This window comes from Cavia porcellus, unplaced genomic scaffold, assembly GCF_034190915.1.
Source record: "Cavia porcellus strain 051 isolate PalLab524CR breed Dunkin Hartley unplaced genomic scaffold, mCavPor4.1 scaffold_3, whole genome shotgun sequence".
NCBI lineage: Eukaryota > Metazoa > Chordata > Mammalia > Rodentia > Caviidae > Cavia > Cavia porcellus.
This window is the reverse complement of record NW_026947486.1, coordinates 102,556,836-102,584,790: the sequence shown is the minus strand read 5'-3', so window position 1 is coordinate 102,584,790 and position 27,955 is coordinate 102,556,836. Positions and strand designations below refer to the sequence as shown.

Below are 27,955 nucleotides of genomic sequence, written 5' to 3'. Positions count from 1 at the left end.
AAGCACATATGCTGTGCTGTTTCTTGGGGACAGTGGAGACACATCCCACGTCTAGAAAGCAGGCAGCAATTGGTGAAGACAGTGAGTGTATACAAAACTGAAAGCCCTCGACCTAGAAGAGATGAAGCCAGGGACTTATGGAGACCAGGCCTGAAGCATCTGAGCGCTGAGAGAAATGATCCAGTTGGAAGTTGAGAACTGTTTCGTGAGCCTGCTGTCTGTCCCGCCACTTCCTCTGTCTCAGAGCCTGGAGTCAGTAGGAGCAGAAAGCAGTGAGGACACTGTCTCTTGATCCAAAATTCCAAGTGACCCCCCATAGGACTGTAAAAAGATGGGGGCGCAATGCTCCTGCTAAAGCCCTTCGAGCACAACGTGTTCCCAGCAGTGCTCATCTCAGCCTGGCCTTTACAGCAAAGAGTGTGGTGTATTGTGCCCTGGAGAGTTTCAGGGGCAGCGATCACTGGTCAGCCACTTGAAGGAGGTGAAATAGCAAAGTCCAACTGGTTTCTCTGAATGCAAAACACATTTGGTCACTTAGATTTTCCCATGTCGGGAAGATCTAGTCAACATGTATTGGGTGCCTGCCCTCTGAATGCAACATAGCAGCATGCTGTGAACAAGGACTCTGCTATTAGGAAAGGAATGGAATCGATAGCTATTGATAATCTTTGATAGTAACTCTCCTTGATCCTCTTCTTGCAACTCTCATTTGTAGGTGCTCGGAAAGATTCTGTTCCACAAGTCTTGCTCCCTGAGGAAGAGAAACTCATCATTGAAGAAACTAGAAGCAATGGCCAGACCATCATTGAGGAAAAGTGAGTGGAGCAGGCAATACTTTTCCTATCTTGTCATGGGCAAAGGGTTTGCAGGGTCTCCACTGAAGGACTAATTTTTGGCATCTAGAGACATGGTCCTCTGGGCAAGCATTCAGTCAGGAGCCTTGGGAGTGCTGCCCCCCTCACAAAGGGGAAGGGGAAGGAAAGGGGAGACGCAGGGTAAGAATTTTCTAGAAAGTTCTACACTCCGGCTGTGACTTGGCCAGCTAGCTCTTGCATGGCTGCTTCAGAACCTCTGTGAATCCAGTGTTCTGATGGGTTCAAGAGGTGTTGGGGGAGCTAGAGCATTCATTTCCCTGACCAGAAGGACTGGAAAAACCAAGTCAGGGGCTAGACTCTCACATGGCTGCCTCACTTAAAATCTTACAGCATACCAGTGAGACAAGAATGACCCCCGCTTTTGCAGATGAGGGAACTGAAGTTCAGGGAAAACACGGTACAGCTCTGATCCACCTTCCACAGTAACACATGTGATCTAATGAGGGAAAATCAGGTTAATACCTTACAGCTCCTGAAATCAGCACGAAGTAGCCAAATAATTCATTTGTTTAAACATGAGTCATTTCTGAAGTCAGGCCAGAATTTGCATAGGGCAGCACATTTCAAAGTGCTTGGCATCGCCAGTGTGCTTTTACATCTGGTGTGTGAAGTGGTGCAGCAAAATGGTGAAGCACTTGGGCCTAAGAGAGCAGGCAGGGTTCAACTTCCAACCCTGCCATTCATTAGCTGTGAGCAGGGCAAGTCCCTGCATCCCTCTGTTTCCCTCATTAGTAAAATGGGGATAATAGCAATTCTTTCAGAGTTGTTGTGTGATCAGATATAATAAGTATAAAGACTAACAATCAATGAATAATGACAGATATAATAATTATTAGTAGTAGTTTGTTAATCTTCACAACCTTGAGAGGATTTCAAGGAAAGTGATATTATCCCCACTTTGTGTGTGAAGCAACTAAGACTTGAAGATGAGGATGAGAAGAAACTGGTTACCCAAGGTCAGAGAACCTAGTAAGTGCCAGGATTAGAACTGGAACCTAGACCTGTAAATTTCTTGTCCAGGGAAAAAGCCAGAGAAGAAAGACTGTCCCATAACCTTGTCAGAGCACCTCATTCTCTTTTGGAGTTTTGGTGGGAGGGATCTTCCAGAAGTAATTCCCTGACTTTGAGTTGTGTAAATTCATAGGGGGTCAGATTAGCAAGAAGGGCAGTGCCATAGTGAAGCTTCTGTAGTGCACTCAAGGCCTCAAGATACCTTTTCTTGCACATTAAATGATATCCATTCCTACCCTAAAGCTACAGCAATCAAAACCATAGGATGGGAGTCTAAGAAAGTTCAAACTTACAGAAGCAGAAACTAGAATCATGGTTGCCAGACACTAGGAAGGGGTGGAGGAAATGGGGAGATGTTGGCCAAAGGGTGCAGAGTTCTAGTTATGCAAGATGAAATAGGTTTTGGTAGACCTAGCATATTTCATGTTGACCACAGTTATTAACACTATCTTATAGACATGAAATTTCTTAAGAGAGTAGCACTAAGTGTTCTCATTGGGGACACAAAAATAGTGACGATCAGGTGATGAGTGTGTTAGTTAGATTGTGGTCATCATTTCATAGTGTAAACATATATCAAAGGATCATACAATTTTATTTGCCAATTGTACCCAAAGGTCAAAAAAGAAAACCCTTTTTATGGTCCTGGTCTCATGTCTCCTGGCCGCATAACTAGAAGCAATCAGAACAGGAGGAAACATTGTAGATTGAGAGGTGCCATCACCTTGTGTTGGGACCAGCATGTCTACTGGTAGGTTGTTCTCCCATGAAGAGAAAGAATGAGGGGACATTCAGGGAGGACCACTCCCCATCTGCTAGGAAGTCCACTGCTTCTAGGATCTGTACTTTTATAGAGCTAAATATTACTTCATACTTTAGTGCCAGTAAGTCATCTCTGACCTTTCTCTGTGTGTTCTAGGAGCCTTGTTGATACTGTGTATGCCTTGAAGGATGAGGTCAAAGAACTGAAGCAGGTAATGAAATATAAAAGTCATCTTCTCAGATAACATGAACACTCTGTTTTCCTTGCCACCCACTGGTAGATGCTGTCAGGAAATGTCCAAGCGTGAGATGGTAGTGGTGATTTTTATTTTCCTTGTATCATCAAAGTGGGTTTTATTGATTTTACCATAGGACCTTAGGTTTAAATTTCTGAGGCTTGTTTATATTCCTACTTGGCAGTTTATGATAGGCCCCAAACTTAGTTATGACTTTCCTGTTGCCTGATGTCTAAAAACAGAACCTGAGAAAAGGCAAGTCGATCATGGGTGTGTAAGGGTACAGAGAACTCGAAAATGCGGTTTGCGGATGCCTCTGGAGATGTGATCTGGTGCTCCCTGATACTCTACCTGCACACAGAGATTGTAACTGCTGACAAGGGTGGAGGCGTGGGTGGGAAAGGAGAAAGCAGATACTGGAAAACCACTCAAGAGATCATTATAAAGCTAGGATGAGACACAATGGTATCCTGCACTGAGCAGGCCAAGGAGGCAGTGAAGACAGAGTGCACGGTGGAGAAAGGCATAGTGTAGAGTTCGGACTACTAGATATGATGCCATGATGTTGGGACCAAGAAAGAATGAGGATTCAGAATGATGTTTTCCCCCCGGAGTATCTAGTTTGATATAGTGGTGGCCCTCCTGGAGATCAGGAAATACAGGAAGCGTTTTGAGGGTAATGGGGAAAGGTGAGTTTGCTTTGGTACCTAATGAGTGTGAAGTACTTATAATCTATCAGGATGAAACACCAACTTGGAATTTGGGATTACGGGCCTAAGGTTTAGGAGAGGAGGTCAGTGCTAGAGATTTTTGGTAGACCCATTCATAGACACTTGGGTTGAAAGGCAAGAGACACTAACTGAAGGAAGGAAGGAAGAAATGGAAAGAAAGAAAAAAAAGAAAAGAGAAAAGGGAGCCAACCTCGGAAGATGCTCAGATTGTAGGAGAGAAGAATGTGAATGGTGAGGCAGAGACAGCTGGGAAGCACCAGGTGGCTCCCTTGTCTTAGAAGCGAGGAAAGTATAGTCAGGTGAAAGATGCCATAAAGATGACAGCAGGGACAGGCACACTCTACTTGGGAGTCACTGAGTCTTTCCTACCACAGGAGAACAAAAGAATGAAGCAATGCCTGGAGGAAGAATTGAAGTCAAGAAGGGACCTGGAAAAGCTGGTCCGAAGGCTGTTGAAGCAGACAAACGAGTGCATTCTGGCTGAATCCAGTAGCAAGGCCTCGATTCTTCCATAACCACCACTGTGCAGCTGGGCGGAGCGTGCCTTCAGCGTATCTTGAAATGTCTGGCTGGATGACTCGATTCAGTTCTTACTTCTTTGGCTTTTGTTTTGTGTTTAAGTCTCTATCTCTTTCTGTATGTGTGTGTGTGTGTGTGTGTACACACACACAAAGTATGTGTGTTTACTTGGGTACTTGTGGTTCTTTGGTTATGAGTTAGTTGGTTGTTTTTGCAACAGGGGAAAAAGCAGAAGGTGGTCATGGCCCCAGGGTCTTCTCCATTCAGTAAGACGAGGAAAGCTAGCACAGGAGATGACTTCAGTGCTCTTCAGATGGCCTTCATTTCACAGTGCCTCTGCGATAGCTGTTGCCACTGACTCGTGCTTACTGCTCTGCCTGCTATCTCACAGCAGCTAGCCATGGCAGATTAGATATAGACCTGACTTTCATGAACACTTCCCTGTATGGCTTCCCTCAGTACTTAATTTACTGAAGGTAACACTTCCTGAGTTTTGACCATAGAAGGTGAAAGACTAACACATGGCCCAGTGATCTAGCTACCCTTTCCTAGTCTGAGACATGCCACCCTCCAATCATGCTTTTTTTCTCACTGCCTTATATTGTCTGTAAGATCAAGAAAACTGTAGTAGTTGTATTCCTCCCATGCTGGTGTACATTTTAACTCAGTGGCACAGAAGTTGTGGTCACTCATGCCAACATCAAACCCACTGGCAAATTGCATTGGGCAATCCTCCTTTCAGAGCAGAGTTGACCAGTTCTTCCCACTGCATGATAGGTCTTCTTCCTTAGCTTTCTGCCATGTGTGTAAGTTTTCGATTCCCCAGTGCTTTAAGCCAAGCATACCAAGTGGTGTGTAAAATGGTATGTATGTTTTGCTTACTTTTTAAAAAATGTAGTTAGAAGGTGAGTAGTTAACTTTACATTGCATATTCAAACTGTGACCTTTCATCCTACAAGACAGCCTGCATTGAGAAGGTATTGTGCACCATGAGAAGTTGTAATAATCTTTGGCCCCTTTTGAATAGGACTCAAAGCATTATTTGCAGAAACATGCTGTCGGTCCAGTTTGTATAACCAGCATCAAGGGGCTCCACTAGTAGCTGTGTTGGTTACTAAGCTAATTACTTGGAAATGCTTTATGCAAGTTGCTTATTGAAGCAAACCACAAGTGTAAATATCTCAGAAGTTCAAACTAAGAAAGCAGGTTTAGAAGAGAGTCACAGAACAGTGCAGATCCAAATTCAAAGTTGGCCCAAGACTCTGAGACTCTCCACTTCGCCTGAAGACAGAGGGCATTTATCTAGATTGTGAAGATCCTCGAGAGGCAAAAGGCCAATAGGCTGGTGGAAGTCACCCTACAAATACATTTGATAGGTGCCTATAAATGTTGGTTTTGCACATGTTGTTAAGAAACCAGACTTGAAACCTGAGACCTCCAGGTTGCTGAGGAGCCCTTTTTCTTTCTGGTACAGAAGGCCTCAAGGTTCCCTAGATGCATGGTACAGGGCTGCTGTCTGTTTGGTGAACAGTAGAAGCAACAGCCTGCACAGACCACAGTGGACGCTTCCTGCAGTGCAGCCTCAGCCAATCACACTCAGCCATTCTTGGAAGCTCAAGAGTGAGGATTTCTAGGAACGGCTGTTATTCTGTTTTTAAGTACAGAAATTTAGCTGTGACATCTTGTATGTAAAAATTAAAAACACCAACAGTAATCACCTAGATGTTCACATCTGCCCCCTCTGTGGTTAGTCAATGGCTTACAATAAATGTGCATACTATATCTATAGGAAACACTTTTGTGATTACAAAGTACTTTAGTTGATCGCTTAAAATACCGAAAGATCTTTATTTTAAAGTCATGTGTACATATGCATGTTTTTGGGACTTGGCCCTCCTGATGAGAGGCCTTTGGTACTCTGAGTAACGAAGCTTGTGCAGAGTGCTGTCCGCGCTTACACACTAAACAATAATATAAAGGAAATGAAGCCATGTTAATCCGAGAGCAGTGTCTCATAGTTGTGTTGTTTACAATACTCTATAAATGGATTCCTGTTACTCTGTAATTAATTTGCTGCCCTTAGAGGCCTTTCAGTTTCTTCTCTGTCAGATCCCTTCTTACACAAGCCCAAATTTTCTAACTTGTTTTTATTTTAAAAACTTTTAAAATTGACATTTTCAATAAATAAGAATAAACAGTGCTTTATAAAATAAGTCTTTGGTTTCCTTTTTGGCCAACTGGGGTGAAGAAAGATTTCTCTTTAATTTTTTAAAAGTTGTATTTTATATTTAGTCGATCCATAATTATGGTGTATATTTATGGGGCATAGTGTGATTATGTCAGGCTAATTGTAGTATCCATCACCTCAAATATTCACCTTATATTTGGGGTGAAAACATCTGCTTTGAAACGTACAATAAATTATTATTAGCTATAGTTTCCATGTCGTGAAATAGATCTGCCTCACAACGCTAGCCCTCCTGTCTAATGAAAACCTTGGACACCTTGATCAGTGTCTCACAATTCTACCACACCATAGCTTCTGGTAAAGCAACATTCATCTCTCTACCTCTGTAAGTTTGACTTTTTTAGATCATACATATAAGGGACTCCTTGAAGCATTTGTCTTTCTACTCTTGGCTTGTGTTGCATGGTATAATGTTCCCAAGGCTCATCCATGCTGTTGCAAATGACAGAATTTCTTTCTTTTTAAAGGCTGAATAATAGTCCATTGTGTACATATACCACATTTTCTTTTTTTTCCTGACTCACATTCTTTTTGTAATTATTTTTTATTTTAAAGAGAATAAAACAACAATGAAACCAAATGAAACAGTGATAAGACAGTAGGAAATCGACAATAATTATCATACTGCATATTATTGTCCTCTAAATAATTGCTCAGACTACAGGCTTTAGGCTGGCTCACAGGCGGGGGCTTAGCTTCTTTACTGGTTCTCCTTGGTCTGTGCTCTGGCTGGATCACTGATGGGGCATTGCTTCCATCCTGGTTCTCCCCATTTCATGTACTTTCTGGCTCACTACCACATTTTTAAAATCTTTTTAAAAATCTCTGGTCGGTGCTTAGGTTAATTCTATATCTTAACTATTGTGAACAGTTCTGCAGTGGGCATGGGAGTGGGGACAGCCCTTTCATATAAAGTTCTTTTGTAAATGGTAGGAGTATAGACAGTTCATTTGGGCCAGAATTATTAGCTAGTTCATCCTCATCACGTCCTCTAGCCTGATTCTATTTTTCCCACTCAAGGAAACTTCTGTTTTGTGGTATATACTGCATCTGTAAAGTAGGGAGGAAATGTCATCTGCCCATGAAATACATCCTCCCTTGGAAGTGGGGTGATTTTGAGGGGGATTCATGGCAATGCATGTGTCTTTTGCATATTTTTTTAACATTAACCATATATTTTGATCACATTCTGATCTGACTGCCTCTTGGACCCCTGCTCTTTCTGCCACATTTATTCCTCTGTGCTTGGCACCTGAAAACTAAGGCTTCTACTCAAGCTGTCTCCCTTACCAAGGTCACCAGTGAGCTCTTATTGACATATCCTGGAAATTGCTTTTTAGTGTCTGTCCTGACCTGCCTGCAGTATCTGACCCTGTCTTCTGGTAGATATCTTCTTCCTTGGTCTTCATCATCACATTCCACCTTTCTGATCATCCCCCTCAGTCCTCACTGCTGTCCCTGCCTCCTTTGCCTGTCCCTGGCACTCTTTTCCTCTTTCATTCTATAGCCTCTTTCTAGGAAACCTTGCCTAAAGCATTTATCACAATGCAGATGACTGCCATGTCAGTATTTTTCCATTATTACCTTTCCCCAAGCTCTGGACCATAGATGCAGCTACCTGCTGCACATCTCAGCTTGGATGGCCTGCATCACTTCTAACCCAGTGCACCCAAAAACTGAACTCCTCATCTGTGTTTCTAAATCAGTTTCTCCACGGTTTCCACACCAGTAAAAATACTCTAGCCATTTAGTTGCACATGTCCGAAACATGGGCTTTATTCTTCATCCCATCCTCTTCCTCAAGCCTTTATAAACTTTTTTTTACTATATGGGGATAGAACAAACTACACCAGTAGCTTCTGAGGCTAATATAGTCCTATCACCGCAATTACTTTAGCAAACCTGGTTCCCTTAGCTCCTGCCACATCATGCAGAGCTAGTGATCGAGTTTGCACAAGCCTTTATAAACTTATACATCAGTGCTTTGTAAGTCTAGCCATCAAGTGTTATCATTTTAACAACTGTACTCCCTTAACTGCTCCTCTTCATACTCATGACCATTGCCTAGTTTGGGCACTTGTCACCCCTCTCTTTAACAGATGCATCCCCTTGTCTCTTTTGTGTTTCCTTACCATGCTACAGAATTTGCACCAGGCCTAAAATCTTTACACACTTGTTTTGTAAACGACTGTAAGCTACTCAAGGATAGGGACTGGATCACAATAATCTCTGTGTGCCACAGATGCACCGCACAGAACTTTTACCCTTCGATCAGTGTTAATGAGTGAATGGATGGATAGGAAAAACTAACTCCCCAGCACAAGAAAAGTGAGTCAAATCTAAGAGGTATTAAAGGCTGCATATTAGGCTCCAAAACAGAAGATTTACAATCTGAGAGGTACAGAAGACAGGGGTACAGATTATGAGCAAACATTATTGGACTTTTAAGTTGGATTACATTAACAAGAAAAATATTATAAACTGATAGATACTTAGTAGAACTCCAGGAATGAACAATAGAGGAAAAAACTACATATTAAACTGATATCAGTTCCTGAGAATTGCTGAGTTGCTTTCACAGTTGCTCAGAAGAGTGTGATATGAAAGAATTGTATTTGTGTGCTGACATCCCTCAGAAGGAGAAGCAATGATTGTAGTCATCTGAAGAAATCTTCTTAAAAATAGAACTGCTCAGGCTTGCTGAAAATTCTGGTAACTTCGAGCTGCCAATGATTGTTTCTGATAATAAAGTTACAAAAAGTCTTTTCTATAGATAGATCTACTCTAATATTATATGTGTGTGTGTCCATAATTTAACCTGTTTCTTTTGCTTTTCCTTCCCTCCCTCCCTCTCCCTCTCTCTCCCTTTCTCTCCTTCCCTTTCTTGTCTTTTCTCTTCCTTTCCCTTCCCCTCTCCTCTCCTCTCTTCTCCTTTCTTTTTTTGCTTCAACTTGGGTGTGGTCCTTGGTCTACTATTGCCTACGCAAGGTTGTTTGTATACCTGGGCTGCCAGCTATTCTTGGGCTTAGAAAATTTAACTATTTAAGCTGCTGTCCTGCCCACTTGCACAGAATGCAGACTGGCATGCAGGGGGCACATGGAGACCCACGTTGTTACTCTCTATATGATGATCTGTATGAGAAAGAAAACTCCACTGAGACATCTGTGCATCATTTCATGGAATCCTTAAGCACCCTGAAGAATATTCTTATCACACCCATTCTACAGATGAGGACTCTGCAGCCCAGAGGAGGTGAAATGACTCACCTCAGTTAAAGCAGTTAGTAAAAAGTAGAACCTAAATTAAGACCATATCTGCCTGGCTGCAGTCTTAGTCACAATATTGTAAATGAGTATTTCTGGTTTTGTTTTGTTGTTTTTTTTTAAAAATAGGGATGTGGTTTAGAGAGGAAAAACAAAGTAACAAAAAAATCATGCTTTTGTGCCTCAAAGTGCTTCAAACTTTTTAAAAAGGTTTTTGCTGTGCATGTCCTAATGCAAAGGTATCAGATGCCGTGGAAACAGTCAGCTATGGCACAAAGTGTCTTGTGTTTGCTCCTGTGTTGTTTCCCTTTAAATTAGGTGCCCCTGTACTGACTGCTTATTGAAGCAGACCATTTGCATTTCCCAGTCAGTTGCTTCCTATCAAGTAACAAAGGCAGTAACAGTTTATACTTTGTTCATTTGGTGTCCCTCTAGAATTATGGGTATTTCCAACATTCTTGCCCTAATTTTAGATGGAATACAGAAATAACCTGTTTATAAAAATGGTGCTAAGTTAGATAGTTTATGATCACAGTACTACCTGTAGATCAAAAATGTGCCCAAATCCTTGTCACTTATTGGAGTAGTTTGGAAAGTGTTCAAGTGAAGTTTGAAGCAAACATCACATGATATTTTGCAAACTATCATGAAAATTATTATGAAAATATGTTACCTATTTTTATCTGTAGTATAATTCACTGTTGTTCTGCATTCCATGGAGGCATGTTTATAATTTATTTTTTACCTAATTAAGATCTTTATATTTTTTCAAAATTTTGTTTCAATCAGTATACAAATTTCATGGATTATTGAGGTACACAAAGCTGAGTTTATTCATTTGTTTATTCTTTCATACAACAAACAAAGGCCCAATTCTCTGCCAGTCCCCATGATAGACATAGAAGTTACCATGGTGATCAGGTCTTGGTCCTCATGAAGCTCAGAACACAGGAGGGAAAACCTCAACCACAGTAAGTGGTTGCTTAAAACACTTGCTAAGTGCAGTGTGTAGTGGGGGAAGGGAATGGAGCTTACAAGCAAACAGCGTGTCAGGGTCCTAAGGAGGCAAAATGTTTGTAACATTAGAAGTTACAATTTATGTCACAGAGACGTACGGGCAGGGAATGCATAAGATCATTATTTTGGTCTTCATTTTAAGGTCACTAAGAGGCAGGGTGTGGTACATTCAGGACAATACTTAACAATTCATGGTGGCTGTGCCTAGAGAACAGATGGGAGCAAATAAGAGTGGCGGAAGTAAGTCTAGGAGGCTGCCCTTCTGTTCCAGAAGGGAGCAGATAAAAGCTTGGGCCAGGACAGTGGCATAGAGATAGGAAGAAGAGGATTAAGAGCCATGCAAGAAGTAGGGTTGATTAGCACAGGCACGTGGGGTTTGGCATGGAGTCCCTGGGTTCACCACCTAGAGACACAGGGATATTCTAAGGACTGGGCAAAAATTAAAAGTATTGTATCAGTAACATGAAAGTGGTAATTAAAACCACAAGCCCAGGAGAGACAATCCATGGGAAGCATGCCGGACAGAAAGAGAAGATGGTGAAGGATGCGACCTGAAGCCCCTGGGAAGGGCAGGGTGACTTTGCTAGGAATCCACTCAGAGGCTGAGAGCAGCTGGCTGTGTGAGGATGAAGCTTAGCGCAAGGGGCTGGGCTGGAGCTACCGGAGGTGGCACTCAGAGAGCATCAGAAACTACAGGCAAATAAGAGGTAGCCCAGAAAATGCAGAGTGCTTTTGTATCAATAGCATTACTTCTGGTAACAGATACTATGGGCAATGTGGTTACTAGAGGTAGAAAAAATCTGGAAGAAAGTGCTTCCCAAGGAAAGAGAAGGCAGGGTGAAATGCAGAGGCAATTTTTGAATCCAAAATATGTGAAGAGTATTTTCAAAATCAGCCCAAGTGGACTCGGATTCATTTCAAATGAATCTTACCAAGGGAGTGATGCCTCTCGCTGCCTCACTGTGTCATGTGGGCAAACTGTAGAAGTGTGGCAGTCAGCATGAAGGGGAAATGTCCGGGGCTTCAGTCATCTTTCTCTCTGTCACTTTGGCCAAATCCAGGACTCAGATAGGCCCAGGACGCTGGCTTTCCTAAGGAGGGCCTTTGCCTGGACGACCATCATGGCCACTGTCTGCTCAGCTGCTACAGTTGCTTCCCCCAGGACCTTCGAGCCTCTTCTACAGAGGTTAACACAGTGGGCACCAAAAGCAATGTGGACGGATCTCTAGTGAGTCCCCAAATCAAAGTGTCACTCGTGCTCATATCAAATTTCTCTCGCTGGAGAAAGTGCACAGCATGCAAATTTGTCTGGCACACTTTCGGCTGCATGGCAGGTGTTTGCTGCAAGCTCTTCAGGGTCCAGAAGGGGCTGTAGCAGCCACAGGACTGAAGAGCAGGGGCGGTGGCCCAGAGCGGATGCCACCCCCACTCCTTCTCTTTCTTATTTCTATAGTCATTTTTTTTGGATGAACATGTGGTGTTGCCTTAAGCAAAGAACTATGATGGTTAAAGTGAAGATACCACACAGTTTCTTCCATAAATAACTCCTCAATTGATGATCACCAGAAATGACTTGATTGCCTTCAGTGGGCAATGGAGGCCAATACTCAGGGTTAGAGTATCTTAGCTCCATTTCCTCTTGCCAAAAGTGCAGCCACTTAGATAGTTGTTCAAAAGACATGTTACAGCTTCTTATTTAAGGCCTTCCTTCAGCCTCATTTGGCTGTGATTAATTTTAAAAAGTCAATCTCCTGCAACCTTTTTAGAGCAAGCTGGAAACGAAGATTCAGATTGCTTTTCACTGAACAGGCTTCCGTGTCCCACCATCAAAGGCCATAACTGCCTTCCAGAGAGTGCTGTCACTGAGATATTTTGTTGTGTACCACACTTGAGAATTCAGTTTATGAAAGAAAGCACAAAGGTTGGCACAATTTCCTCCAAGCACTTCCTCTTTCCCCAAACAGGCTGAGGGCTGTAGGTACTGAACAACAACAGCAATGTTAAAGGATCTTTATTACTCAAAAATAAATAACAAGATAAACACAGGTTTACTCTGGAAACAGTGGAGACTGCAGGGAGATACAGTAGATTTCCTTTAAATACAGTCATTTTGCGATGAGGAGGGGCAGGCTCGGGCCACTCTTCCCCTCATCTACAGTGCTTAGAAATAAGGGATGGGAGAAATATGGTAACCGAGTGGCAACAGCCTGGCTGGTGTGTGTGTGTGTGTGTGTGTGTGTGTGTGTGTGCGCGCACGCACGCGCGCGCACGTGCAGGTATGTGTATGTGTGTGTGAGAGAGAGAGACAGACAGACACAGACAGAGAGAGAGAGACAGAGAATAAGATTGGGAGGGTAGGGAAGAAGAAGAGGAGGAGGAGGAGGAAGAGAGAGAGAGAGGGAGAGGATGAATAAGTGTTAGGCAGTGGTGGGCACTGGGTTCTCAGCTCTCCACCCTGAGAGACTTTCTAGTGCCTGGCCTCTTCCATCCGAGCTGCAGGGTCAGCCAGAATTGAATGTGAGCCGAGGCTCTCCATTCTTACTTTTGCATCTTCGCCAGTAAATCAAATACATTATCCACTGAGAGACATTGCACATAGAGAAACAAAGCTGAACTTGACTAATTATCTGCTGTTTACTCAGGATTCTATCTGTGCATACTGGCCTTGTCTTCTTACAGGACTCTCCGGGTGTCTGCATCAGTGGGGTTACTGCTTCAGAATACAAGCTCTTACTGAGCGGGGTCTGTTAGGGTCTCGCCCACGCTGCAATTCACTGATTACAGCCCTACATGCCTTGGGGTGTACAATAAATAGTTCTCCACGAGGAGGATCCTAGGGTTATAAATAGGCAGTTCCGTGGGGGTGGTCTCAACTGCTTGGCTGTATTGGGAAGACTGCCAGTGCCAGCTCAGCCGCAGCTTGGAAGGGTGCACTGTTCAGAGTTTGAGCAAGCCAAAAGACGTGAAGCCGGTCCCATGGCTCACTTGGCTTGGATCAGTCACGTTGACAAACAGCGAAGCACCTGGTTGCAGTTCAAATACTCCTCCCAGATGAATGGACTGTTGCCCACAAAATTTGGAGGAACTGTGGGTATTCGCCGCCCTGAGTAAGATTCTCTCGGAGCCACTCGTGGACTTCAGACAGAGACTGGCTATAAATGGAGTTTGGCTCGGAGGTTCCCGATTAGTACAGAAGGTGACATGGGTGTAGACGTAGTAGAATCCTTGTCTTTTAATGGTCAGCTGTTTCCCGTGTTCAAGGGTTACCAGGTTGCTGCTCATGGTGTAATATCCTTTTTCGGCCCACTGTAGAACTGTAACAAAGAGGGGAAAATTCATGAGGGGGAAGCAGAGCATGGTTCACAGTCTAACAGGAAATAGATTTTAAGTTTGGATACTGGTTTTGTGTGAGAACAGAATCGCAAGGCCCTGCCCAGTCTTCACAGTCATGGATTACAAGTTAGCATGGGCTTTAGAGTCAGATAGAGCCAGGTTCCAATCTAGGCTCCTCTTAGCTCCCCATCGGCATTGTGGGCTAATATTAAAGCACATTTCAGAGACTTGTGAAGATAAAGATCATGACGAGACTCCTTTTCTCTTTACAATTCTTGAAGCCAATTTGCCCCTGAATTTGAGACAGTGCAAATGATTTCAAAATTCCGCATCATAAATCATGCATACTAAATTATTTAGGCTAGATCCTTGCTAATATTAACATGAAAACCTTGCTCATGTGAATTTTTCTTTTGAGACAGTATCTGACTGTCTAGACCAGGCTGACCTTGAACTCATTATGTAGCCTAGGCTGGCCTCGAACTCACTGTGATCTTCCTGCCTCACGCTCCTGAGTGCTGGAATTAAAGATGTGTGCCACCACACCTGGCCCACTAGCCTTGAATTTTATAAAGCCAAAGTTGTAGGTGTACTCAGCTCAGAGAAAAGACCCCACTTCTTCCAACATGATCATGCTGTTGAGACCTGAGTTGCCTCCCACAGCGAGGACTAAAATTAGGCCAGAAAATATGAAAATAAATTGTGCATTTCACTGTGTTTTGATCTCCCATTGTAGTGGGCGCCACCAACTTGAAAGTACCTGTATTCTTGTGGCTAAACCAGAGTACCCATCAATGGTGTGCCATTTTCTCGGCTGAGATGTTGAGTGGGTTCAAAGTAGTGTGTGCACTCGATTTCAAATCTCAGCTCCCACAGAGTGCTAGATTGGCTGACAAGGTTGGGGGTTGGGGAGAAGGGAAGTGTTGATGCCTTTGGTTCCTTCACCTTTTAAAAACATTCTTATTCAGTGGTCTTAGTCCCATCAGGGCTCAAGACCCCACCTGTTCATAGCAGCATGAACAGATAGGAAGGAGAGATTTGGGCTTGAGGTGGAGGAGGAATCTTACTGGCTCCCCGCCTTATCTCCTGCAGACCTCCTGTGATAGATTGTATGATGCTGTAGGACCACTATCAATCCTGAGCCTTTGGGGAGAGTGTGAACTCTGCAAATTGTATCTAAGAGCAATGATTTAGGTAGAGGTAGACAAAGACCAGTGGTGAGGTGATTCTAGGAGGCTTCTCTGCTGCTGTCATTGAATTCAAAAGACAAGGTGTCTAGATGCTTATGGTGGTGCACACCTGTAATCCCAACATCTGGAAGGCTGACACAGGATCACAAGTTTGAGAACAGCTTGGGTAATTTAGTTACTTAGTGAGACCCTATCTGAAAATAAAGAATAATAAATGGGCCGGGGATATAGAACAGTATGAAGTCTCTTGTTTTAATCCTAATAGGGAAAGGAGACCAAGAGAGAGAGAGAGAGAGAGAGAGAGAGAGAGAGAGAGAGAGAGAGAGAGACAGAGAGAGAGAGAGAGAGACAGAGAGAGAGAGAGACAGAGAGAGACAGAGAGAGAGAGACAGAGAGAGAGACAGAGAGAGACAGAGAGAGAGACACAGAGAGAGAGACAGAGAGAGAGACAGAGAGAGACAGAGAGAGACAGAGAGACAGAGACAGAGACAGAGACAGAGAGAGATATTCCTGGGCATGGTATTATAGTTATGATATTCTCCCATTAGTATATCTTCTGAGAAAGGTGTGTATGACAGGATTATTAGATGTTATAGGAATAACTGACATTAATGAGGGGCTTTATGTCACTCTTGGCATCTAAACCGCAGTGAAGTATGCTAAGTAGTGCCACTTTAAATTGGCATAGCATAACTTGACAGAAAACTTTCTTCCACATTCTCTGATTTGATACTAAAAGCTACCCTGTGAAGTACACCAGGCAGGAAGCTGCTACATAGTTACAGGGACTTGCTTAAAGTCACTCAGCAGGTGGTTGTCATGGTTCTTGAATCCCAGAGGCCCAAAACTCCCTCTCTGGCACGCTTCCATACCAAGCTCCATGATATAATCATGAATTTTATACCCACTGAGGAGCCCGCACCACCTCGGAGATGAAGCAGTATCTTCCTTTCTTTGTTTCTGCCTCTGTTGCATGCATGTCACACACACACACACACACACACACACACACACACACACACACACACACAGAGCATTTAGAGATTCAGAGGCTCCATTCCGGAGCACACTGCCGAATTTTTCAAAAACTGCTCTGTTGCTCTTGCCCTTATGTAGACGGGGGATTTTATGCTAGTGTACATGTTTCCATCCATTTATCAGATGTGACACAGTCTCCAGCACCGACTATCACAAGATACAGATTTGGGAAAAAAAAATCTAAGAGCTAGAATGATGGCAGAACGTATATGGAAATAAAATCACTCAGGGTTGTAAAGATCACACAGTATGTCGTATGTTGTTACTTCATTGGAAAATCTAACGTCTTAGCACCTATTGATCTTTACAGAATGATTTTACCTTTAATTTCCCTGAGGTTGGTCCCAGTGAGGCTGGGGTTAATCATACAGGGGTTGACAGGTGACAGAAAAGACCCCCGGAGGCCCATTTACACCCAGTGAAGGGGGGCTAGAAGGAGGGATATCCCCAGGCAGGGGGTCACTACCTGCCATTTCTCCTATGCTGTCAGAATAATGGTCTCTCCACCCAGGAATTTATCATTTAGAATCAGCCACTGAGCAAGAATGTAATGAGAACATTGGGATTTCTTCCCATCTCCCTTTGTCCCTCAAAGTCCCATCTGTGCACTGGAGTTCACTTTGAAGACAAAGGACAGCATTTGAGAGGTGTATGGGCAGCTTTGTAAATTGGGCCCCTGAGGAAGAGAGAAGCTGAATCATTAGGCTGCTCTGCTTCCATATCTCTGCCGCCCCCTCAGTGGCTGCCCGGCAGATGCTATGGGACTTACCAGATGCTGTTTTCCCATCGGCTTGACTTACGACATGTGCTGCAATTTGAGGATCTTGATCACCTGAAATGAAACCAAAAGCAAACTGTCAGGCCAAGGAAATGCAAAACTACCCATGGAACAATTTGGTCCAGGTCTACAACTGTGTAATAGAGACTCTCCCACGATAGGTTTTGCGAAAGGAAGGAGGAGATGATCTGAAATCCTCCGCACTGAAGGACAAGTTGGTTTCCTAATTATCTTAAATCGTTGAATTGGATGTCTTTGTTGGTCTCCCCTTCTCCTAATAGTTTTTGAATGCTTCACATGGTGTGGTAAAGGCTAAAAATACCTGTCTTCGTCACACCTGTCTTTCACACATTGGAAGTCTTAGTGGGTTGCAACATTCATCTGCACACTTAGTAAGATGCTTATAGAGCCTGATTAGGTCAAGCAATGGGTTATACTGTTGTATGTATCTCTAACTGCTTGCCATGTCAAAACTTGCTTCTTAATTTAAGTGCTGAGCTCCTACGTGCAGAGATTCTGCGCAAGTTTCTTTCTTTTTCTTCAGCTACAAGACTAGAGCTGGGGACTCGGTAGGTGCATTTAAAGTAAATCCAACTGCATGACCCGAACACCAGTTTAACTGAGTTTATGATTTTCCTGAAGAATGCTAAAAAGCATTCACAAGACTTGTTTCCTCAAATTTTACCATCCTTAACAGAGGACAAGGTACCTCTCAACGTATCTTGCAGTCATTCTAAGGGTGAAAACTTCATGGAAATCAGATGACCCATTTAGCACCTGGACCGATGTTTAAAGTGTGTTCTGAACACTCTCTTTGCCTTGAAAAATAGCATCTTTATATTTGTTGGGAAGTCACTTTCAGTATTGCACTGGTTTTACGTGTTATATTACAAAGGGAACAGGAAGAATTTGGTGTGTCCAGAAAAGGAGATAACTGAGAGATGCAAAGGCCTAAAAATGGTCATGAGAGAAATGGTGGAAGACCCCAGGTAGGTGTAGCCTGGAGAAGAAAAGCCTCAGTCAAAGCTCAGAGGTCATGATTGCTGCCTTCAGTGTCTGCAAAGCTGCTGTGTAAAAGAGGAATTGTACTTTGATTAGTATGACCTCAAAGAGTAAAGATGGGTCCAGTGAGTCGTGATGAAAGGAGCCAAATTTCACTGAAGATAAAGACAGATGTAATCTTGCATAGTGTAGTAGCCTTACTATAATTATTAGAACCCTTCAAAGACTTGCAAGGCTGTCTGATGAGGTAAAGGTACCTTATCCCTAAACATATTTGGTGGGAGGCCAGATGGTCAGTGCTGTTTTAGGGGAGATTTATGTTCTGAGGATTGTGTTAGATTTGACAACCCTGAAGATCCTTCTTTAAACCTAAGATGCTTGGGATGCTCTGATTTCAAGAACAAAGCAAAGACTAGAACATTATCACACTGTCATTCCTCATCCCAGAGGCTTTCCTGGCCACTATGCCCTATGAAAATCTATTATCACTTGATTTTTATCAAGTGATGACTTTCCTGCTATCTCATCCTCTGAAGGTGGTATCAGATAGTGTGTTTGTTTGGATTAAGGTACCTGAATATAATGGAGTTTCTCTGTGCTTAGGACTGTCAGCATTAATGCAACACAGCCTTCCCTATAAAGACTGACACTCAAAGTCTTTCCAAATCACAGGGACCAGATCAGGCATCAAGTTGACAATTTTAGTCCTGTTTTATTTCCAGGGCTAAAAGTTTCCTAATTTAACATTGATTAAATAGGATCAGCCTAAGGCTTCCTTTTAGTACATAAACATTCATAGAAATCGATGAATAGCAACCTACCTTTTTGCTTTTCATAGCTGATTTCTTTCTTCTCCTCTTTGTTTAATATTGTATCCTAAAAGAAGAATCATTGGAAGAGGTCATTTTGACAGGAGCTCTGTGATGGGATTTTAGCAGTATCACTCATTTGGCATCTGTCATTACTGTTGCCTGTTCCTAGTGAGGATTATCATATAGACTAAGATGCTGTCGTTAATTTTATCATACCGATTGGAAATTCATGGCTCTGACAGATGAGCTGACAACCCAGAAAGCCCAGGGGAAAATCTGGAACAAAATCCAAGCCTTATTATCTCCAATCCAGTGCTCTCTCCAGACCAGAGGCTGTAATACTGACCCTCCCTATGACCCTAACCTCCCTGGCTTTGACAGATATTGACAAGTAAGGTTCAAAAAAGATATGATTTTGCCCTGGGAACTGTTACATTGAATATTATTAAACATAATGCATGATGTTTAAGTATTATAATAAAATTGGTCTGAAATCTCATGGGAAAAGTTCACAGTAAGTTTGACCTTTGAAGATAAATCCCAGACCATAAAATGGCCTTCACATGATTTTATGATCTCTTTCAATTGGCTTGAGAGATTCTCTTGTTGATTATTATCCTATATGGCTTGTATTTATTTAAAATAATTAGCATTTAGGAAACATGGGTCATCTCCCAACGCTGTTGATATTCAAAGGCAAATGCAACACTACTTGAAAGATTTCTTTTTCCCTTATAAACTGAAAAAATGCTAGAAGTACTTGAAGAAGCTAGCAGGGACTCCCCCAGCACAGGTTAGAAGATGAGAAAGGCTATCACTGCCATTTTAAAGAGGCTGAAACAAGGATTGGAGGGCTTAACTGGCCAGTATTAGGTCACCCAAAGGCTCTGAAACTTAAACCAAGAGATCCTAGACCCTCACTCAGCTGAACCCAAGGAGGGAGACAGTAGTATTTTCACATCTTCTCATAATCAAAGTCTTGCCCTCTTTTCTGTTCCTAGAATTAATTGTCTACAAGGTCCCTCCTTAGTTTTTGTCTTCTAGAAGGCATTTTCTCTTGTTGCTGTTGACGCTTGAGCTGCAGGCTCAGCTCAGTTGGCAGATGTGAGGGTGTAAGTCACAGCGCCCCGAGGGGAACCTGAGCCTTGACACGCTCACATGGGCCCCAGAGCCTCAACTTTCCATTCGAGGTGAAGTGAGGCACTATGAAAAAGGGGTGACAGGAAAATGTTTGTGAGATAACAAGTAAACAAATGACTGTTTAGTGTCTTCAAAAACTAGAGTGTGATGATTGAGGCTGAGATACTTTTAGGCTACGTGGTTGCATTGGTGCTGGGGCCTGGCTAAAATGAAAATGTGAAGTCAGCGAGGTTTGTCTTTTATAACCCCAGCTTTGCCTTTTTGTAAACTCTTCCCCAGCCACACTCCCTGGAACTCTTTTTATTTTCTTGCTTAATTCTCTACTTCAATCAAAAGACGTTCAGAGTTGACTCTCGATAAATCTTGGATTATTTCTTTCTTTCTTAGTGGGACCTCTATGTGGCAAGTATGGACAGGTTGCCCTTTAACTTGAAGATACTTTGACCCTATCAAAAGCATTTCAGGCAATCATGGGCAAATAATCACAGTGCTGACTGTTCTACCAGGTGAGTTGTAAGTTTTAAGGTGAAAAGGCAGTATTTAAAAACGATGCCTCACATTTATGCTCTGAATTCCATGCTTCCCTTATTTCAGAGTGCAGTGTGGTGCTGTTTGTCTCAGGAGATAATACGGTCCCTGTCACTAGAAGTCTTCAAATAAAGATTGCGTGATCACTCAGTAGGGATGATGGAGAAAAGACTCAAGGTCTGAGAATTAAGAATCGGATCTTGTCAAGCCCTATGACTTGAGGGCCTGAAATGGAAGCTTAGGGCTACTCTGAACTAGCCAGACTGCAGCCCTGAAAGAAAGTCTTGTAACGTTAGCTAAGAAAGTACAAATGCAATCTGGGGTTATTCAACAGTTGACCTGTTGAGTTAAAAAAAAAAAAAAGTTGAAAACTGTTTCAGAGTGAAAAATTTGGGGGGATGGGCATTAAAAAGTCACAGGGTTGGAGAACTGGGTAGCTAAAGGACTTTTTCAGTAACCATTTGTGCACAGCTTCAGTACAGATGGTATTGACCAGGGTTCCAACCTGCTGCTGCAGAGACAAGGAATGCTGTCAGGAGATCACTGAACCCTGGCGGACGTGCCTTGAAAAGTCCGCCTTTTTAGAACATCAAATTTAGATCTGTTCCTTTTTACTATAAGTGTAAGCATGGAGGCCAAACCTAATATTTCCCTTTATCTTATCCTGGGTAGATGATTTGGGGAACTTTACACTTCTGATCTGAAATAAGGACATGAGGAATTGTCAGGTGAACTGTAAAATTCTCAATGAGAATGTGAGGAAAAGAGAAAACCAACAAGCAACTCTCACTGCCGTTTGAAGGACATGAAGGCTGATCAGATAATTACAGAATGTCAGAACTGGCAATGTCCATACAGATAATTTAAGCCTTCTCGTGTTAGACATGAGAGAAGTAAGAAGTCATTTGCCTAATGTCAAACAGCCAAACACACATGATGTACTTTTTGGATTACCCTTTGTTTTGAACATGGCTTTATTCACGCTCAAATTTGAAACACCTCCAAATACTCTGTATTGGTGACCGGGATCCTCTAAGAACCAGAGAAACCCAAATTGTTTTCAAACTGGGCCAGTTTTGCAAGTAAAGGACCAGAAATTTCATCTAAAACCTAGACGAGCCTAAAGAACCTTAAGGCCAGTGGCAGATTTGAGCCATGTTCTGATTCTTGTAGGTAACTCCGGAATAAATTGTCAGAGTCATCAGTACTAAATTATATTGCGTGTTGGTTACAGTACAGAAGGGCAGGAATAAGTTCAGAAAAAGATCTTAAGTTCCTTACTCCCTCATTAAATTAAAGCATTTTTAACTGCATATGAGAATTAATTCCTGCTGGTTTATGCAGATACCCGCTCACCTGACATAGAGCTGCCCTCGACATGCAGTTCCTAGACAAGAACTCTACGTGAGCTGAGGGCCAAAGGGATTTGAATCAATGTTCTGAGAGGGAAATGGGAAACGAGAATACTTGATGTTCTTTCTTGGGAAAAGGAGCCCCTTGGCCTCATATCCGTGATGAGCAAATTAAAGAAAAATCCTACAAATTCTTGTTTTAGGTACTCATTGTAGGCCGCAAGTTGTAATTGATTTTAAGCTGGCTCAGCTGATGGGTTAGAGGGTTTTAAACCTCTGCCTCTGGTCATGACTGACTCCGCAGTGGACTGTGAAAGTAGTATTGAATGCGGTGTGGTTTGTGTGGTACTAAGAATGCCCATTGCTCATTCCGTGTACATCTTCCTTCCCCACGACAAAAGGGAAAGATCTCACTGAAATTCCATCCGCGGCTGAGCATCAGAGACTGTGTCTGACCTCAGAAGTTCCCACCACTCCAAAATGAGCAATACTTTTTCCTGTTGGCGCTATTTCTTCCCTGCGGGGTGGGGGTTAGAGCGTGGCTCCACAGTGGGAAGACATCAAGTTTTGGGTGAGGAAATAGAGAAGTGAAAAAAAAGGCTTGATATATTTTGTAGATTTGCTCAATGGCACCAAAATATGTCACCTCGTGAGGGTATATAAACACATGGTCAAGAAAATGTGTATTTTCCCCAAGAGACACCCTTTTGATCTTATTAAGCAGGAATACACACATTTCTAACTTTCCTTCCCTTTTTAACACAGGATTTTGGTTTAATGTTTGTTTTTTCTTTGATACATACATATAGATACCCAGGTAAGTATTTACATGTGTGTGTATGTGTGCACACAGATATGAGTATATAGTGGATTTTGATGCTTTTGCATTGTTCAATTTCAGTCTCCTAACCTAACAAATGTGCTACAACTTTTCAGTGACTTTTACCAATAAGTGAGTGCCTTACCTTGACAAAGCCTTCAAACTGGCTTCTAATTTTCTCACAGTTCAGCAAGGATAAAGACTCTTCGCCTTTGTTGCATCTCTGTATTGTTTTCATGAATACAAAATCATCATGAAGATTCCTTTCATCTTCTATCTATTTTGAGATAACAAGGATATGAGAAATGTCATTGTGAAGAAGAATGCAGCTAATGATGTCTACCTCCATGTTCACTTCCATGGCACCAGCAAGAAAATGTTTTTGAGAGCATAAATGGAAAATATAATGTTATTACACTGCACTATTGCTAGTTGGTATGGGCCATTAAAAAAAAAAAACTACAAAAGCAAGCAATGGAGACATCGTATTATCCAAAACTCTAGGTAGAAATCAGTTACTCTAATGAACTTCCATCAAAGAGCACATTTTCAGCTGACCTAATTTGCACACTTCATTTTAGTGTACATGTTGCAGTGTTTTACAAATAACTTAATTTCTAATGTGCGTCCATTAACTCAAATTCTAATTATACCTCTGTCCCATCTTGACTTCAGTATCTGTGGAAGACATTTGCATTTTTAAAGAAGTCATGCTTCAAGTTAATGAGATATTTTATTTTCCAATGTCTTCATAATTAAATGTATAGAATTCATTTGTTTCACCCCCTAATACTATGCCATTTTCTTATGTGTCGATTTTTAAGATTCAAAACAAGATCATGTTTGCTCGTGACTTTGGTTGCCAGCAAGGACGCACCTCAGTGCCATGGTATACTCGAGTTTACCAGGGCTATTTTTTCCCTTTGGAGGTGAGGCATATGTCCAGACATTTGACCAACAGAGCCCACCAGAGCAAACAAACAAGTATCAGCAATCCAGAACCCACCGTTTTTTTTTCCTCAGGAGTGTCCTAAAGTTTGAATGTCCTAGTGGATCATCTCAACCCACACTATTTTGCATTATATTGGCAGAAAACTTCGTGACCCTAATTCTAGGTCTATATAGCAAGAGAGGACCACCAAAGACCCCTGGGAAAATGCAGTGATCCAGATACTGTGGAGCCACAGCTCCTATGTCCAGACTTTCAGGAACAGCTGGAAAATTGATCATTTTTTCTTATTTATCTATGACTTGCATTTTGCCAATATGACCAGTAGTGTCCTTCAGAGGAAGTGGTCAAATACACACAAAAAACATAAATCTTAGCATGTTCTTTCCTAAGAAGGCAAAAACAACCCACTAAGTTACTCTTATCATTTATTCTTGTAAGTTCAGCCACTTAAGAGTGTAAAAGTACCTTGGGTGGGCATTGAGCAGCTTGAAGTTACAATTGGCACATGAAGAACTGTGCAGAGGACCGCTTTTAGGGGAAAAAAAAACTCTTGCAAGTTTGAAGACTTATCTATGTGCTAACCTGGAGCATTATGAAATTTCAAATCAACTTGGTGTGCTCCTTCCCCAGGTGGAAATTAAAAAGGAAAAATGGTCTCTACCTGAAAAAATTGTTGAACTTTTAGAGTAAAACTTGAAGGAATAATGATAGCTAGTGTCCACACAGCACTCACCTTGTGCCGGGCACTATTCCAAGCGCTCTACAAGGCTAGAATCACTTCATCTCTGAGATGAGAGCTATTACCATTCTCATTTCTCAAGTGTGGTAACTAAGGCATTAAAAATGTGAAATAACTTGCCTGAGATCACAGAACTGGTAGGGTCAAAGCCAAGATTTGAAGCTAAGCCATGCAACTCTAGATCCCAAGATCTTAACCAGGGCAAGAATTATGAGACTTCACTAACCAGACAACAAATATACCACAGAAACACCATTAATGCCCTTGAGTGTCTGTCATTCTCCATTGCTTGAGCAGAATTAAAATAGATGGACCCACAAACTAATTAGACTCCCAATTTAGTTAACAAAGGATTGTAGTTCATCTTACCTTGTCTAACTTTCTGTGAAGATACACAGCAAAAAATGCCGATCCAATCATTTGAGTGATTAGAAAAACAGTAAGTAAATACATAAAAATTTTCATGCTGATAGGCAGTCCAGTGGCAACAGATCGAGGAGAAGTTTGGCTGTATGTTTCGATCATGCTGAGTTAAAGTTGAAATGATATCTTCTGACCAAGAAGGTGGCAGAGGCAGCATGAAAAGACTGTCAAATTAGCCACCTTACTCAGGATTAGTTAAGAGCGCACAATCGTCGCAGCCCACACTTCCTGGAAAATGTGCTTCGTAGTCTTCTCTCCCAGCAAAAAAGTTACGTAAAGGTTTTATATATATATATATATATATATATATATATACATATATATATATATATATATATATACCCATATCATTCACTTCCAGGCTTTCCCTTTTGTTAGTAAAGAAGAAACAAGTTTCTTCTTCCACACATTCATTCTTGCCTTGAAATGTCATAGACTTTTTAACAGACAGTGGCTGTATTTTCCTATCACTGTCTAACATTCTGGGCTCACCAGTTTCAAGGAAAGTGACAAATTAATCCGCCAGCAGTAGACTTATTTCAGTTCTGATCTTACTAACATAAAGCAAGAAACTGGCATAAAGGGAAAGAAACAAATGGCAGACAAAAGTTTGGATTGATTTTGTGACTAGTTTGCCACTAGTTAGTTGCTTTTCAAAGGTTTATGTATTTAATCTTGGAGCTCAACAAAATCTTAGTGGCTTCACAAGTCAATACTACATGGATAAAGCAAAAAAGAGTGCTAACAATTGTGAAATGTAATTTAGCTGGAAATATAATGCAAGAAAAAAACCTTTGCTCAAAGGCAAAGCCTAAATAGACTCTTCAGGGAAATCAGCCAAAACTGCAGGATTGAAGTTAAAGTAAAAATATTAGCTCACTGCAGCTATGTGGCCCATCTACACTGTTCTAACCCATGAATTATCACTGATGCTGATGCAATGGGTTGGGATAAGGCAAATAGGCTGCAACTGTGGGTTTTGTCTTCTATCGTTTGCTCTACCAATAAATTGCTGTGCATTGTGTGCAAATTACTATACGTGTTAAGCCTCAATTTCCTCATACTCAAAGTGGTACCTGCCTTGCCCCTCTCATAGTTTACTATGAAGATTGAGTAAAGATATGCATAGCACAGATTTGCAGGTTAAGCAACACACAACTCTTACACTTAGTTTTAAAGAATTTATTTAGCCCAAGACATGAGTTTTCCAAATACTTGCTACCTCTTTACATACTGGTAAAAATCAAATTGATAGTAGCAATATCAAAAGCACCTTGATTGTGAGCATGCATTGAATCATTGAGGTATACGGGGTTACACATTGCTGAGTGGTTTTTGCATCATCTTATCAGACTGGCTTTAACCCAAACACCCTTGGGAAATCCCAACCCCACATCCCAATCTCATCTAGAAACAGTGATAAGACTGCTTTGGCGATTCCTATAAAATTGTTTTGAGAGACGAATAGGAAATGTAAAAGCTGCTCTGATAGGCATGCTGTCTGTGTAGTCAACACCTGCTTTCTTCCCCTCCCACGCCCTAGCATCCTGTCCTGGGCTCAGATCTGTGTAGCTTTTCACTACATCTGCCAAGTAGGTGGCTTCAGTGCACGTGATGAGCTTTGATCAGTCAAGTTAGAGGCCTCAGTTGTTAGACAAGTGACCTTAGTTCTGCTGAAAGAAAATTATCATGACACCCAAAATTGGCTCAAGGCCTTCTCCAAGACCAGTTTTATGTAGAAACAAAGTGTAAGAGTTGCAAGGGCCCTGAGATGAGCCCTGCAAAGCCTTATGGGAGAAAATGAAGGGACTGCAGAGACGCAGGCAATAGTAACATTTGCTCATGTGACCAGCTTCTAGAAAATTCTTGTCAAAAAAATTTGCCCAACCTCTCTGGCTTCCTTATGTAATCTCTAGGTTCTTGCACTCTGACTTCTCTCCACAATATGCTCTCGACACTGCTTCTACCATTATTAGCTCAGTAACAGTTTTGGCAGATACTATTTTAGAATTCATCTTTAGCAACCTCTCCAGTATTCTGTTGATTTCTTCTGTTGTCATCCATCTGTGTGGGTTGAGGTGATCCACTAGGACATTCAAGCCATCCTTGAATTTTGTCACCACAATTCTTTCCTATTTTGTTTCCCAGCTTTATTGACACATGATTGACAAATACAAATTGTATTTATTTAAGGTGTACAATGAGATGATATATGCATGAAATAATTAGTCTTTTTTTTGTCTTTTTCTTTTCTATCGGTACCAGGGATCAAACTCACAACCACACATTTGCAAGGCAGATGCTTATGCTGCTGAGCTAAATCCCAAGCTCCGAAATAATTAGTCTTAATTTTGCCAGTATTTTAAGGCTTTCCATTACAAGCTCCGGGCACACAATCTTTCTAATTTAAGGTTCTCCCCCTGTATATATTCAAGTATAAATTTGTTTACTACTCCAATATTGGGGATTTACCTGACCTAGTTAGTCATGCATACTTTATAAAATAATTAAAAATTAATATAAATACAAATAAACAAATAAAATATGCATATTTTCATTGCCCAAGTTCATATGGGTCTCAGAGATCTTAAGGATTTCTGTCCCTGAGAGACAATCTTTATGTGACTCCAGTTTTTGTATCCCTTAAAATTTTAGTATTGTCTATGTTCACCTGTTTGTCTTTTGCTGTCCTCCTCGCTCTCTTCCCCTATCCTTCTCTTTTTCTCCTTACTTTTCCTCTTCTCTTTCCTTCCTCTTTTACCCTCTCCTCCTCTCTCTTCAATTCTAGTTATCTTTGTTTACTTTGGGAAGTTCTAACCTAATTTCATGATTTTCACTGTCATCTTCACTGTGAAAAATCCTAAATCTCCAACTTTGGACCCAAACTTCAAATTTGTAAGTACTTATGACTGTTTCTACTCACTTCATTTCCAACTCAAACTCTTTCTCCCTTTCATTCTTTCTGTAATCAACGAACGGTCTTTGCACTCTCCTAATTACCCAGGCCAGAGACCTGTGGCTCATCCATAATTCTCTTGTCTCTCTCCTCATATTGTTCCCCAACCCCAGAGATTTCTTCTTCCCTAAAACATCTTGAGCACCACCATTTCCATCCATGCTCTCTGCCAATATTCTTGCCCAGGTCTGTGTATCCTCTCTTTCATAGTTTATTGAACTGTACCTTT

The 27,955-nt window shown here is 41.8% G+C and overlaps 2 protein-coding genes and 1 non-coding gene across 10 annotated transcripts in view; 1 reads left to right on the top strand and 2 right to left on the bottom strand.

Moving 5' to 3' along the window:
- The window catches only part of Arhgef6 (Rac/Cdc42 guanine nucleotide exchange factor 6), a 121,806-nt gene extending 115,459 nt beyond the window's left edge, over nt 1-6,347 (top strand). For all 7 annotated transcript variants that reach the window (XM_063246461.1, XM_063246456.1, XM_063246458.1 and 4 more), the window contains 3 exons: nt 716-815; nt 2,806-2,860; nt 3,990-6,347. In XM_063246461.1, the coding sequence (XP_063102531.1) occupies nt 716-815; nt 2,806-2,860; nt 3,990-4,130 (296 nt within the window). In that variant the 3' untranslated portion in view covers nt 4,131-6,347. The remainder of the gene's footprint in view (nt 1-715; nt 816-2,805; nt 2,861-3,989) is intronic.
- A 1,857-nt stretch (nt 6,348-8,204) lies between these two features.
- LOC111755417 (small nucleolar RNA SNORA66) lies at nt 8,205-8,337 on the bottom strand. Its single transcript, XR_002789969.1, has one exon. It is a non-coding gene; the product is annotated as a small nucleolar RNA SNORA66 (small nucleolar RNA).
- A 4,322-nt stretch (nt 8,338-12,659) lies between these two features.
- Cd40lg (CD40 ligand) lies at nt 12,660-24,982 on the bottom strand. 2 transcript variants are annotated; one of them, XM_003464711.3, is made up of 5 exons: nt 24,717-24,981; nt 22,802-22,933; nt 18,826-18,880; nt 16,994-17,056; nt 12,660-13,977 (listed from the first exon to the last, which is right to left on the bottom strand). In XM_003464711.3, the coding sequence occupies exons 1-5, from the start codon at nt 24,870-24,872 to the stop codon at nt 13,601-13,603; spliced, it is 783 nt and encodes a 260-aa protein (XP_003464759.2). In that variant the 5' UTR covers nt 24,873-24,981; the 3' UTR covers nt 12,660-13,600. The 2 variants fall into 2 exon arrangements, with proteins under 2 accessions (XP_003464759.2, XP_063102524.1); XM_063246454.1 differs by lacking the exon at nt 22,802-22,933 and having other exon boundaries at nt 24,717-24,982.
- Between the last annotated feature and the right edge of the window lie 2,973 nt (nt 24,983-27,955).

Coding starts and splice junctions, on each gene's coding strand:
- Cd40lg (XM_003464711.3), bottom strand. CDS start 24,872: ATGATCGAAACATACAGCCAAACTTCTCCTCGATCTGTTGCCACTGGA. Junction 18,881..22,801: donor AGTTTGAAGGCTTTGTCAAG/GTAAGGCACTCA, acceptor TTCTTCTTTTAG/GATACAATATTAAACAAAGA. Junction 13,978..16,993: donor CGATGGGAAAACAGCATCTG/GTAAGTCCCATA, acceptor TCTTTGTTACAG/TTCTACAGTGGGCCGAAAAA.